Source organism: Hyperolius riggenbachi, chromosome 8 (assembly GCF_040937935.1).
Source record: "Hyperolius riggenbachi isolate aHypRig1 chromosome 8, aHypRig1.pri, whole genome shotgun sequence".
Lineage (NCBI taxonomy): Eukaryota > Metazoa > Chordata > Amphibia > Anura > Hyperoliidae > Hyperolius > Hyperolius riggenbachi.
The window spans coordinates 243,069,072-243,084,021 of record NC_090653.1 but is presented as its reverse complement, the minus strand read 5'-3'; the positions used below and the strand labels follow the sequence as shown (position 1 = coordinate 243,084,021).

At 45.7% G+C, this 14,950-nt stretch overlaps 1 protein-coding gene across 1 annotated transcript in view; it reads right to left on the bottom strand.

The window, feature by feature from the left end:
* Nucleotides 1–3,182: 3,182 nt before the first annotated feature.
* The window catches only part of DOLPP1 (dolichyldiphosphatase 1), a 37,452-nt gene continuing 25,684 nt past the window's right edge, over nt 3,183–14,950 (bottom strand). The window contains exons 7-8 of the mRNA XM_068248476.1: nt 14,629–14,718; nt 3,183–3,982 (exon numbers count right to left, since the gene is read on the bottom strand). Coding sequence (XP_068104577.1) covers nt 3,946–3,982; nt 14,629–14,718 — 127 coding nt within the window. The 3' untranslated portion in view covers nt 3,183–3,945. The remainder of the gene's footprint in view (nt 3,983–14,628; nt 14,719–14,950) is intronic.

The window sequence follows — 14,950 nt, the reverse complement described above, 5'->3', positions numbered from 1 at the left end:
AGTTGCTGTCAGTTATATATCAGTTGCTGTCAATTATAGCTGAGAGGAAAGCTGATGTACCAGGTAATGTCTATGTTTCCCTATGGCTCAAGTGGGCGATGTTACAGTTTAACTGTGTACTGACCAGAAAGCTGTTATGGGTAATGGCCATTTTCAAAATGGAGGAGGGAAAATTCCCTTGATCACAGTGAACAAAAAGGACGTGGGAGAGGAGAAAGACACTGAGGAGTAGACTACATGGAAGGTAAGTATGACTTGTGTGTGCTTATTTTGACTTTAAAATTTTCAGTTCAGGTTTTCTTTAAGGATTAAAAAATAAGAAGAAGAAAAAAAAAAGCTATATTTCAAGATGAACCCCTTGCACACTAGCAGTCTCTGGCCCCTTAAGGACCAGAATCCTGCTGGTACAAAAACGGGTCTCAAAGTAAAAAAAAAAAAAAAAAAAAAAGAGCCTGCTCCGGAAGCTGTTAAACTTTCTCACTGGCATCCAGCCAGCTTTTCATGTTTATTGGGCTCCCATAATAATCATTAAGGATGGCCATTGATGGCAAATAATTCTGATTAATGACAGATTATACAAACTGTATGCAGGTTGAAAATGGACCAATCGAATCAAGGCCGAGGTGGAGTTCAATTGGTCCATTTTCAAGCTGCTTATATTTGCATGCAGTATTTGCACAATCCTGCATTAACTTGGAATTATTAGTATCTCATTGACCATCCCTTAACGATCACTTATTAGAATCTCATTGACCACTCCTAATGAACTTTTCCCCCCTCTTCCCTACTGTCAGGAGTAAAACATCTGTCTTATAATTCTGGCTTGCATTCAAACTGCCAATCAAAAACTGTCAGTGTATTGGATTGGTCTACTCCAAAGCTCCACCCAGTCCGCAGGCAAGTCACACCATCTCTAGTCAGAGGAGTTTGTCGCAGCCACATGCAAGTTATATGACCTCTTTGGCCAGAAACTCACTAGGAGCACTTTTCTGAGCGATCTGAAAACTCTTGCTAATGTAATGCTATGGGTGGGATCCCACTGGAGCAATGTGATTTTATAAAAATCCCCCATTGCATTAGCTTTTTCAAATCACTAGCGATTAGAAATCACTCCTAGTGAGTTTCTGGCCTTACACAGTGTAAGGCCTGAGACACAATGGCCATTGCCTTGTACAGAATTTGCACTCAGTTTAGGCCAAATCACCACGAATCTCGTTCAAGTGTATGAGAGGACACAAAAGCTGTGCAAAACTCTGGCAAGTGTGCCTCAGCCTTAGAGAGAATTATGGTTTGGGTTATTAAACTGTACCAGAGATACTAAAAACCAAAGGATTTCTACTTACCTGGGGCTTCTATCAGCCTCCGGTACTCTGCCACCTCAATAGGAGTCTGTCTGGTCTCCTCTGCTCTCCCGATGTCAGCTCTGATAAAGTCCCCGACTGAGCCAACTGGGGACTATGGCACATGAACAAGCCTGGCCAAGTGCCTACTAGCTTGTGCTCCAGTAGTTGAAAGCATTCTGCGCCAGCACAGTTACAAGCCTTAACGGCACAGGATGCTCCCAGCCACGGTAGTACAATAGAAGAGGCAGATGTCAGCAACTACAGTGGCTGACAGCAGAACAGAGAGGACCGGATGGACACCGATCAAGCTGACAAAGTACAGTGGGCTGGAAGAAATCCCAGGTAAGTATAAATCCTTTTGCTTTGTTCATGACAGGTTTATTTTAAACGTGGCTAAGTTGGTAGCAAGAGTTGCTTTGTATATATGTTACAGCCAGAACCCGAAGTTTGGCCACTTCTAGTTCTGGCCGGCCACTTCGGGTTCTGGCCGGCCAATGTGTGAAGTGGCCGCTGCGCTGCGGCCAATGTGAGAAATGTAATGATTCGCGTAACATTAATGTATCTTCTGGCCCCAGCGGGCAAATGTATCGCAACTCAGTTAATTTAATGAAATTAAGCCGGCGGCAATGTAACAGATAAAGCCGCCGGCTTTTTCTCTGCCTCTCTCCCCTCCCCCCCGCCTCTCTCTCCTCCTGAGTTGCGATACATTTGGGTGCTGCGCTGGGGCCAGAAGATACATTAATGTTACGTGAATCATTCCATTTCTCACATTGGCCAAAGCGCAGCGGCCACTTCGCACATTGGCCGGCCAGAACCCGAAGTGGCCGTCCCGAACTAGAAGTGGCCAAACTTCAGGTTCTGGCCGTAACATATATACACACAAGTTTATATTATGCTTCATATCACTCAAGGTTTGCTTTAGGTCAATGAATAAACCACTGCTCTACAGCCTAGGTTCTCAACATGTGGTATGTGTACCCCAGGAGGTACTTCTAATGGTTCCAAGGGGTACTTGGGCTTTATACACTTAACCAAAAATAACAAATTTAGAGTTTTAGAAAAGGACAAATCTTTTGTAACCTCCTTGGCAATATTCCCGAGCTAGGGTTGGGGCGGAAAACCACAGCTCAGAACGGTAATCCTGACCTGTGCTCGGGGTAGCTGCCGGAGGCTGTGTAGAGCAATGCGCACAGCGGGCGTTTCTTCATACCTCCCGGGATATCCCAACGACGGCCACCATTCTTCCGCTCCTCCGAGGCTCTGCTTCCCCTTGGTGAGATTGCCGACTGTCGTTATGACAACAGTCGGCAATCTCACTTTAGGGTTGCATCGCCATCTGGAGGATGGAAGGAAAACTGCAGCGGTGAGGAGTGATTGCTGGAACTTCTGCAGATCTCCCTGGCAGCATGATTTTTCCAGGTTTTAGTGTCTGGGAGGGGTGCAAAAATAAAAAATATTGCACAGCTTTTAGACCCTAAAATCCAGAAAGAATCATAATGCCAGGGGGGTTAAACAACACCTAATTAGTATTTTAGCTAATTAAAAGCAATAGTAAATGCTTGGAAATGGTTTAGAACCAATTATCACGTACTAGGATTAAACATATATTTGTCAAGGGGTACTTGTGATCATGTTTACTAAGCTAGGGGGTACTTGGAGAGTTCAGGGTTTTAAAAGGGGTACAATACCTATAAAATGTTGAGAAACTTATTCAGCACTCCACATACTAATGACCATCACCATACACGTAACCCAATCAGAAAAGAATTACTCCCATCTTCCACTCAATTTTTACACAAAACAATAAGAAAAATAAAACACCTCAACAACGGAGATCACTAGTGTTAAAAGGGTTATTTGTAGTCCTTAAATGAAAACTTGTTCAAAGTGCAACAAGAATTGCTTTAAGCCCTCCAGCTGACAACTGTCAATAGGCACCCCAGGCAAGCGTAGCCACAGCAGTGCCGCCCCCTGCCGTGCCTGCCCACCAACGCGAGGCCGCTTCACTGTTCTTTCTTCAACAGTGTTTGTGAGAGTGAGTTCCAGGGAGGAGGGAAAAAAAAAAAAAAAAAGTACAGTAGTATTCCCCCCCCCCCAAGAAAAATAATAATAATAATAATAGCCGAAATTCACAGCATTTTCCACCCCATACTTATTAGCTTTACTTTGTTTTTTTAAAAATATATAAATAAATAAAAAGGTGGGTATCCATGCAATAAAAATGTCCCCCCCCCCCCCCCTGTTACATCAGGGTAAGAACAGGTAAATTAATGAAGGGAAAATATTTTAAGGGGTGGGGAAAGCCCTCTTAGCTCTTTTAAATATTCCATCAGTCCAGTCTTCTGTCGAACGACTGATCAGAAAAGGATCATTGAACAGCGTGCATTTAAGAGCGTTGGCCCCGGTCCTGACATGCAGAGGGGGGCCACTGGCAAAACAGGCATTGTAAACCAAGCAAAAAGCCCCTCTCTCTCGTTCTTTTGGTCCGTCAGTTTAAATGTTCCTCGGTGCACCATGGGCTGTACTGGCTTCAGTTCCTTCTGACTGCCATGATATTGTGGACCTTACTGCCATAACCCATCCTGGTCAGTTTGCTTGCTGGTCACTGAAGCTTCGTACCGAGTTTACGCTGTCTGTTTCTGGAAGACCAATCACAGAAAAAAAAAAAGAAAAAATGTATCACTACAGGCAAAGTGGAACACAAAATAAAAGAACTCTTTAGATCCTAGCAACAATACAATAGCTTTAACTGAACTCTATAGCCTTTATGGACAAAAATATGTATTCATTACAATTTATGGTAACCCTAAAGCACCTGAAGTTTAGAAATTGGTGTCACTTTGCAAGGAGCAATAAATAGTTTAAGCCTCAGTGTTTACTGTATGGGGAGAGAGCCCCAGCAGTTCTCCTGCAGTCTATTCACAGCTGCCAAGAACAAACTAGACACGTTGATCTGATCTGATCTGATCTGCTTAAAGGACAACTGAAGAATACTGAGTCTGCCATATTGGTTTCCTTTTGCACAATACCAGTTGCCTATCAGATCTGACAATGTCAGAAACACATGATCTGCTGCATACTTGTTCAGGGTCTATGGCTAAAAGTATTAGAGGCAGAGGATCAGCAGGATAGTCAAGCAACTGGTATAGCTCAAAATTATTATTATTAATTTATAAAGCGCCAACATATTCTGTGGCGCTGTACAAAGTAAGAAACAAACATGGGGTACATACTACAGACAATAGTGTACACTAATTTACAAGATACATAATTAGTGAAAAAATACAAAAAAATGATACAGCATACAGAATACAAAATAAAGAATTGGTAATGACAGTGATAAAAGTAACACGATTAATAAAATGTATGATTTCCAAGACACAAAAGGGGGAGAGAGCCCTGCCCTTGCGAGCTTACATTAAATAAATATGGCAGCCTCCATATCTCTCATTTCAGTTGTCCTTTAAACTCAACACAGAATCACAGCAGTGGATTTTTTCAGCAACTATACAGTATGTGGAATAAATACAACAAATTAGGGAGTAGAAAATCCGGGGCACCAGACCAGCTTCCACAGAAAATGACCATTTTAGCCTTGCTTCTTCAGAGGCCACAAATATCCTATTCCTATTTGTTGTCTCAGAGGAAGCGAGTGACTTGTGAAACTGCTGTCAGGCCATTCACACCACGTTTGTATTGGGGATGAAATAAAGTGGCGATTTGCTGTTGAAGTTGCTCTGGTGCCTGGATTTTCTACTTTTAGCACTTGTATGAAAAGGTTAGGTTTTCCGGAGGCACAGCCATGCACCGGATTCCCCTGGTTGCGGCTCAGTCTTGCATCTAGTGCCAACCGTCTGCTTTCCTGGTTTTGGTGGAATATATGGAATAAAGACTTACTGCGTGCTGTGCAAAAATTCGGTTCCACTCTGAACACAGCATGTACTTACTGAATTATGCTCTCCACTGCAATTTTTGGATACAACCTTATTGCGATTTGATACCTTAGCTGTGTCAGCTGACTGCCACAGCAGAGAGGAGAATTTAAAAGCACAGGACATGTATAGGTCTGCATCCATAAAAGCAGGAAGTAGATACACTGAAGATTTACTGCAGGATTTGTATCAGTTGTAATAAAGATATTTGTTGTGTATCTTTTAGAGCAGAGAGGACATTATGAGTTCAAGTCCGCTTTAACATCTTCTAAAACACTTATGTTAATCACCAAAATAATCAAAATGCATTAGAAACTTGGTTCCCGCGATTGCTGATGTGTATGTACAATTCAGCTCACACAGAGCAGAAGTTGCTCATTGTGGCTGAGAGGGTGGGGAAGAAACCCAGCTCAGTATGCTGAAGCACCTCATCTTAAAGAGAGTCTGAAGCGAGAATAAATCTCGCTTCAGACCTCATAGATAGCAGGGGCATATTTGCCCCTGCTAAAAACGGCGCTATACCGCGGCTTAACGGGGGTCCCTTCACCCCCAAATCCCCTCCGTGCAGCCGGGGAGCGCTTCCGCATTGGGGCAGGGCTAACCGCCGCAGCCCTGCCTCATTCGTGTCTATCAGACGCGTACATCCGCCTCTCCCTCGCCCCTCTCAGTCTTCCTTCACTGAGAGGGGCGGGGGAGAGGCGGCGATGCGCGTCTGATAGACGCGACTAGAGGCAGGGTTGCAGCCGTTAGCCCTGCCTCCGGGAAGAAAAAATGTCACGACCAAGTCTACAACCAGGTGGTGAAGGGACCCCCGTTTAGTTGCGGGATAGCGGTGTTTTAGCAGGGACACTCATGCTAACTATGAGCTCTGAAGCGAGATTTATTCTCGCTTCAGAGTCTCAAGTCTCTTAAAAATCCATTTTTTTTATAACAAAATCCTCTAACATATTAGCCCTACCTAAACCACCGCATCCCCGTGGCTGTAATCTAAATCCCCCCCTAAGGCTGGTTTCACAGTGGGACGTTACAGGCTGACGTTACAGCAGCCAGTAACGCAGCCCAATTCACAGCAATAATAAATCAATGGGCTCACGTTGCGTTACATTATAATGCTGCACGTTCTGGGAAAGTGCAGCATGCTGTACGTTATACTGGGCTAAGCCACGTTAGACTGTTTGCACATGCTCAGTAATGTTGGAGGAGGAGGTCTCCCCTCCTCCTCCTCCGCAGCCAGCCACATGGCTAATATTCACTGCACTGAGGAGACTCCCGTAGGGGACTGTAGTGATGTCCGGATCATAAACGAATCGTTCATTTGATCCGGATCTTTTTTTGTGAGTCAAATCATCCGGATCATCACAATAAAAGATTCGGTTCACAGTGGATGTCTGTCTGGAAGAAACAGGAACATACAGAATGTACAGTGCAGGTAAAGTCCTGTCCTGCTAGTAATTTCACCCAGTCTGCTTCCCTAGTAAAATGATTCAAATGATTTGGTTCAAAGATCCGGATCTTTTCAATGATCCGATTCAAATTATCCGAATCCTTAAAAAGATCCGGACTTTCTATCACTAACCTGGAGCGGCTGCTTTGAGAGCTGCATAACGCAGCTCAATCTGACGTCCAACTTCAACACCACCATGCGTTGCGTTAGGGGCATGTTATGCGCCCATAACGACCCCTAAAATGCAACGTCTTGGTGGGAAAGTAGCCTTACTCGCCCTCCCTCTCCCCTGCAAAAACCACAACTTTCTTGGTTGTGGATTTTGCTGCCCTCTACTCTTCCGTGTGAGGCAGAGCTATGAGCTGCAGCCCTGCCTCACATGAGTCTGTCAGCGGCGGATCTCCGCCTCTCCCCCACCCCTCTCAGTGAAGGTAGACTGGGAGGAGAGGGGGAGAGGCGGCGATCCAGGCTGACAGACGCGCTGAGAGGCAGAGCTGCGGCTCATAGCTCTGCCTCTCACGGAAGCGCTGCCCGGATTGCCCCCCCCCCCCCCCCCCGGGGAGTTTTTTTGTTAGGGGATTTAGTTAGATAAGAGCGGCGGGGATGCAGCGGTTTAGGTAGGACTAATATATTAAAGTGGATTTTGTAATAAAAATAGATTTTTTTTTTTTTTAGAGAATTCAGAGTCTCTTTAAAGGACAGCTATGATAAACATTTGTAAAATTTAAAGTACACCTGTATAAATTGTAGATTAGTAAAATGCACGATAAATGTATTTTCCCTATGCAGCGGTCATTTACAGCAGCTGGAATTGTATAAATACTGCTGCGCTCTCCAGACCTTCTTATATAAATATTGTAACAAAACGGATTATATCGCACTGCACAAGGCTTACACACAGTTCTCAAAGTTCCTTAGGAGTGGTTGGTCCGCACTTGAAGTCTCTACAGATAATTCTCTGTTCAATAATAATCAGAATGACAACACTGTGATTACTCCTCCTAGAAGACATACACAAATCTCCACATAGGGTGATAACTTTCAAACTGTCAATTCCCTACAACACACCACCACAGTGCGTCCGTGATTTGTGAGGTTGGTGCCACTCAGTCCCACACCCCGTCTTTATATGCTCACCAGAACTAAACCACCCCAGATTTCAGGTGGGTCTTGGACAATATTCAAATGCACATCCAGATGACTTTAATCCTATTAGGGCTGGTGCACACCGAGCGGCTTTTTGGGCGTTTTCAGATCCGCTTGCGGCTGCGGATCTGCTTGGTCAATGTATCTCAATGGGGTGGTGCACACCAGAGCGGCAGGCGTTTTGCAGAAACGAAAAATGCCTGGGTGAGGCATTTTTTGGATTGCGGGTGCGTTTCTGCCTCAATGTTAAGTATAGGAAAACCGCAAACCGCTCTGAAAAACGCCTGTTCAGAGCGGTTTTGCAGGCGTTTTTGTTACAGAAGCTGTTCAGTAACAACTTTACTGTAACAATATATGAAATCTACTATACTGAAATCCGCTGCAGCAATCCGCAAAACGCTAGCAAAACGCCTCATAAAAATAAAAAAAAAGCGTTTAAAAATCTGCTAGCATTTTGCGGATCTGCTTGCGGTTTTTGGTGTGCACCAGCCCTAATAGAATATCTCAACATAGGGTAATATTGTTCAAACAGTTTTGCATCACTCAATAACAGCCCTTTGTGAAAAACGGGTTGTGCATTTCATTCCGTGTATGTGAATAATCCCACTCCCTCCACAGCAATCTGCTCACCGGATACAGCCCACCTCAGTTTGCAGGTGGAAAATGCATTTGACATTGCCCCCCGAACAAATTCTCTGACTCTTATCCAGAGACAACTTGGCCTCTCCTGAGGTCCTTTTATTCCAATAAAATTCGATAAAAACATAAGAAACAGTGTAAAACAGGTAAAAATGCCTCTGGGCGCACATAGAATTGCACTTATGCGTCCAGGGCAAATCTCAGCATGTCACAAAAGTTTGTTCTCCAAGGCCCATCCGTCGGATAGTAGGGATTAGTACTGCCGCGGCGTCCCGTTCAGATTCTCCCTCCAGCCGGATGTTTCCAAAATACTGCCCGCGCTAGTAACGATGACCGGCCGGTCCTCTCGTTTCCTGGTGCGCGTATTACGTCAGACGCTAAGCTCCGCCCTACGTGTTTTGTCTTCACGCTAGACTCATCAGGGGCAACGCCTCCTGTCGTCTGACATCCTATTACATAGTAACTGCCGGCTGCTGATAGGCCATGTATCCGAGATACTGGATGGGCATTGTTTACAGAGTATCAGTTACAGATTCCCCACCACTCTTAGCATGTAGTAGGTACATAAATGTAAATAGAAGGAATCTATTTTATTTTATTATTATTTTCATAAGTATAATATGAATTTTAATTTCACATCTAATGCATAATCGGGACTAAGTGTATAAGGAGCACTTTTGAATGAGTGGTGGGGAATCTGTAACTGATATTCTGTAAACAATGCCCATCCAGTATCTCGGATACATGGCCTATCAGCAGCCGGCAGTTACTATGTAATAGGACGTCAGACGACAGGAGGCGTTGCCCCTGATGAGTCTGGCGTGAAGATGAAACGCGTAGGGCGGAGCTTAGCGTCTGACGTAATACGCGCACCAGGAAGCGAGAGGACCGGCCGGTCATCGTTACTAGCGCGGGCAGTATTTTGGAAACATCCGGCTGGAGGGAGAATCCGAACGGGATGCCGCGGCAGTACTAATCCCTACTATCCGACGGATGGGCCTTGGAGAACAAACTTTTGTGACATGCTGAGATTTGCCCTGGACGCGTAAGTGCAATTCTATGTGCGCCCAGAGGCATTTTTAACTGTTTTACACTATGTGTGTTTCTTATGTTTTATCGAGAATTTTATTGGAATAAAAAGGACCTCAGGAGAGGCCAAGTTGTCTCTGGATAAGAGTCAGAGAATTTGTTCGGAGGGCAATGTCAAATGCATGTTCCACCTGCAAACTGAGGTGGGCTGTATCCGGTGAGCAGATTGCTGTGGAGGGAGTGGGATTATTCACATACACGGAATGAAATGCACAACCCGTTTTTCACAAAGGGCTGTTATTGAGTGATGCAAAACTGTTTGAACAATATTACCCTATGTTGAGATATTCTATTATAGGATTAAAGTCATCTGGATGTGCATTTGAATATTGTCCAAGACCCACCTGAAATCTGGGGTGGTTTAGTTCTGGTGAGCATATAAAGACAGGGGTTGTGGGACTGAGTGGCACCAACCTCACAAATCACGGACGCACTGTGGTGGTGTGTTGTAGGGAATTGACAGTTTGAACGTTATCACCCTATGTGGAGATTTGTGTATGTCTTCTAGGAGGAGTAATCACAGTGTTGTCATTCTGAATATTATTGAACAGAGAATTATCTGTAGAGACTTCAAGTGCGGACCAACCACTCCTAAGGAACTTTGAGAACTATGTGTAAGCCTTGTGCAGTGTGATATAATCCGTTTTGTTACAATATTTATATAATAAGGTCTGGAGAGCGCAGCAGTATTTATACAATTCCATTAACCTAACTGGACTTCCTGCAGCGATCCCAGTAATAAGTGTATTGGTTTACTTTAGGCCTTCGGGGACTGTGGCGCAGTATTTGAATATTATATATTTACAGCAGCTAGTAACAAAATCTGACAGATTTTAGACACTATGGAGGATTTCTGGATCTTTATGGGGGATTTTCTGTATTTTATTCTTTTCAAAACCACTCCCTGGAAAAGGAGCTCTACAATGGTGCTGGAAAGTCAGTCTCCTTCTGTGCCCACTATTCTGGCTACTTCCATCCAGGGGTGCTTTTGAAAGTAAAGGAATTCCTGAGAATCCGCCATGAGGAGATGGATTAGTCCAAAATTTGTCATATCTTTCACATTTCTACTGCCTAATGTAAGTGACAACATAGGAAAAAAATAATTTATAATGCATTTTACTTTGGGACAAATATACAATACTCCTGTGTTTTTAAAATTTTACGTACTAGTGGTCCTTTAATTGTTCCAATGAGTCAGCACCGTCCTCAGTAAAAATTAGCTCTTTTATTAGATATCAAAATGTAAGTTCATGATGTTCAAGCACACAGCGACAGCTCCGCTGTTTCGGGCTATCCGCCCTTTTTCAAGCTGCAAAGCATGACATCCACTCTCAATACTGACACAACATCAGTTTAAATAGTAAGCTAATCCTCAAAACACAGTCAGGTGACCGATGAGCAACGTGAAACTACCGGTGGACCTGATCACGTCCCTGGTTGGTCGCTCACCGGTCATGTGACTGTGTTTTGAGAATTAGCTTACTACTTAAACTGATGGTGTGTCAGTATTGAGAGTGGATGTCATGCTTTGCAGCTTGAAACAGGGCGGATAGCCCGAATCAGCGGAGCTGTCGCTGTCTGCTTGATCAGAATCAGAATCAGAATCTCTTTATTTCGCCAAGCACGGCTGGACCGTGCCCGGAATTGGATTTGGCACGGAGATATGGCACAGTAAAAGTAACATGACATTGGTAAGACAACACAAGTTTACAGAGTCAGCAACATGTTACAGAAGGTAAAGAGTAGTACTAATGCACACTATAGCAAGAACAGTGATCAGGGCAGCAGCAACACGGTCAGATGACAGTCTGTAGGTGGCTATGGGGGGAAGGGTTTGTGGAGAGGGCAGAGTTCAAGAGTCTAACGGCCGTGGGGAAAAAAAGGTGTTCCTGCGTCTTGTAGTACTGGATGAGATGGACCGGAACCTCCGGCCCGATTTGTGCCGGCTAAAGAGGCTGTGACCTGGGTGGGAGAGGTCGCCAGCGATTTTCATTGCTCTGGAGAGCAGTCTAGTGTTGTGGATGAGATCTAAGGGGGGTAGAGGTTTCCCAATTCTCTCCGCTGAGCTGATGACCCTCTGAATTTTGTATCTGTCGCTGGCGGAGGAGCTAGCGTACCAGACCAGGATGGACGAGCAAAGGACCGACTCAATGGTGGCGGAGTAGAAGGATCTCAGAAGTTCCTGGGCCATGCCAAACTTCTTTAGTTGGCGTAGAAAGAAGAGTCTTTGCTGCGCCTTCTTCTGAGTTGAGATGGTGTTTGCCCTCCAGGTCAGGTCATCAGAGATGGTTGTGCCCAGGAGGCGGACACTAGATACCCTTGCAACTTCAGTTCCGTCGATATAGATTGGGGGTGGGTTAGTGGCATGTTTCCTGAAGTCAATGACCATCTCAACGGTTTTGGTTGTGTTTAGGACTAGCCTATTCTCTCTGCACCAATTGCAGACTCTGTCTACCTCCTGTCGGTAGGCCTGCTCATCGCCCTTGCTGACCAGGCCAACAATTGTAGTGTCGTCCGCAAATTTGATGACTTTGACAGAGTTAACAGTGGAAGTGCAGTTGTTGGTGTAAAGAGAGAACAGGAATGGTGACAGGACACAGCCCTGGGGGGCTCCTATGTTGGTCACTCTGGGACTGGAGGTGATCTCGCCCAGTTTGACAACCTGGGACCTGTTTGAGAGAAAGTCTGTAATCCAAAGGCGGAGAGTTGGGTGGACATTGAGTTCCGTGAGATTGTCCTGCAGGATGCGGGGGCAAATTGTATTAAAGGCCGAACTGAAGTCCAGGAGAAGGACTCTGGCATACGAGTCTGGCCTGTCCAGGTGATCCGTGATAAACTCCAGGCACATATTGATGGCATCATCGGTGGACCTGTTTGTTCTGTACGCAAACTGGAGTGGATCCAGTCGGTCCAATGTGGTGTGTTTGAGGAGGGACAGGACAACTCTTTCAAAGGTCTTCATGACCACGGATGTCAGGGCCACAGGCCTGAAATTGTTTAGGTCGGATCCTCCTTGCTTTTTCGGTACAGGGATGATGGTGGATCTCTTGAAGCAAGTAGGGACCTTCCCTTCACTAAGAGACCTGGCCAAGACAGAGGTGAGGATGGGGGCTAGCTGACGTGAGCAAGACTTCAGACATGTTGGTGACACGCCATCCGGGCCGGGGGCCTTCCTCGCGTTTAGAGTAGACAAGAGATGCTGAACGTCGGCCTCAGTTACTCCCAGTGGGCCTGAGCATGAGCCGACTTCATTACTTACAGGGGAGGAGTTGGGGAGGGCGGGATGTGTTGGGTGCCCCCTCAAGGCTGCCGGGTCCTCAAACCTGCAGTAAAAGTTGCTAAGGTCCTCAACTAGCTTAAGGCTTGGTGAAGCTCGTTGGGGGGGGGGGGGGGGAGGCTTGTAGTTGGTGGCAGCCTTGAGGCCCTTCCAGACTGCCTGAGGGTCATTTGAGCAGAGGTTGTGCTGCATCTTCTCCGCATATGCCCGTTTTGCAGTTCTCAGTTCACGGTTGAGGGAGTTTCTTGCCATCCTGAAGTCCTCCAGGGTGCCAGACCGGTGGGCCTCTTCCTTGCGCTTCCGCAGCTGCCGCAGCTTGTTAGAAAACCATGGTTTGTCATTGGGATAGATCTTAAAGGACTTGCAGGGAACACAGGAATCCTCACAGAAGCTGATGTAGGAAGAGACAACATCAGCCCACTCATCCAAGTCTGGTGCTTCCAGGGCCTTCCAGTCCGTGCAGTCAAAGCAGGCCTGGAGTTGGAACTTGGCCTCATTTGACCACACTTTAGTAGATCTCACGACTGGCTTGGCGGATTCCAAGTGCCTTCTATAGGTGGGCACCAGATGGATGAGGCAGTGGTCAGAGGAACCCAGGGCTGCCCATGAGGTGGACTTGTAAGCATCTTTTAAGGGCGTGTAGCAGTGGTCGAGAATTCTTGCATTCCTCGTGGGGTAGGTTATGTGCTGGTGGTAACGTGGCAATTCTTGACAGAGGTTTGCTTTATTGAAGTCTCCCATAATGATGAACAGGGACTCTGGAAGGGACGTCTCCCACTGCGTGATGGTGTCGCTAAGGTCACGCTGGGCATTTTTAACGTCAGCATCAGGAGGAATGTACACACCTGCAAGGACATAGGAGGTGAACTCTCTGGGTGAGTATGTGGGCCTGCAGTTTATGAGTAGTAGCTCGAGGTCAGGGGTGCACTTCTTGGCTAGTAATGAGGTGTTCGGGCTCCATGCAGAGCTGACATAGAAGCAGATTCCACCGCCTTTCTTCTTCCCCGAAAGGGTGGGTTCACGGTCCGCACGTATGATGTTGAAGCCTGATAGAAGTAGGGCATTGTCTGGGATGTCCTCATGCAGCCACGTTTCCGTGAAGCAGAGGACTGGAGTGTTGTTGCCAAGTTCCCTCTTGTTGCTGAGGATGCGCAGTTCATCCATCTTGTTAGAAAGGGAGCGGACATTTGCCAGGAGGGCCGAGGGAATGGCTGAGCGCAGGCCCTTTTTCCTCAATCTCACCAGGGCCCCTGCACGACTTCCCCTCCGCCGTTGTCCTGGCCTGACCAGTGGGGCAGAGCTGGTGATTTTTTGTATGTGGTTCCAAACGGAGTTGTAGAGGAGTCTGTCATTGATCATGAACTTACATTTTGATATCTAATAAAAGAGCTAATTTTTACTGAGGACGGTGCTGACCCATTGGAACGATTGTATGGGAAGACACCTGTGGTGCACAGGTGACTGGAGTCTACAGCACATCCAATTGTTTATTTTTCCTCCATTGGTGCTTGCTACATACAGTTTTGCTATTGGTCTTTTAAATATTGGATTCCCACATAGAAAGGGCACACTGTCAGGTCCTTTTTTCATTGAGATTATGTGATGGTACAGGTATCACTTACAAATGTCTGTTTCGAATCAAATATAAACTTTTGCTTAAGCTGCTGTGTTAACCTTAGCTTTAGAGATAACACAGGATGACTAACTGCACAGTGATGTCAACAAGAATAACCAATTATAAATATCCAGTCCACTCACCTGGCTTCTGATCGGGTGACTGTGTACTCAAACCACAAAATGTTGGGAATCAGACTGGTGTCACGGATAAGGAAGAATTCTGAGATTGGCCTGTGGATAGCAGGAGACGCAAATATGAAGAAAAGTGGATCAGAAGAAGTTCACAGAAGATAGGCGACAGATGATGTATCAGTGGGTTGTCCTAATGGCCTGCCATACTCTTACCTAAGAAAAAGGAAGCCTCTGGATCCCATAGAGCAGAGTTCCCCAACCCTGTCCTCAAGGTCCACCAACAGTAAAGGAAATCCCACACAATCACAGGTGAGGTAATTAGTGTGGCAGC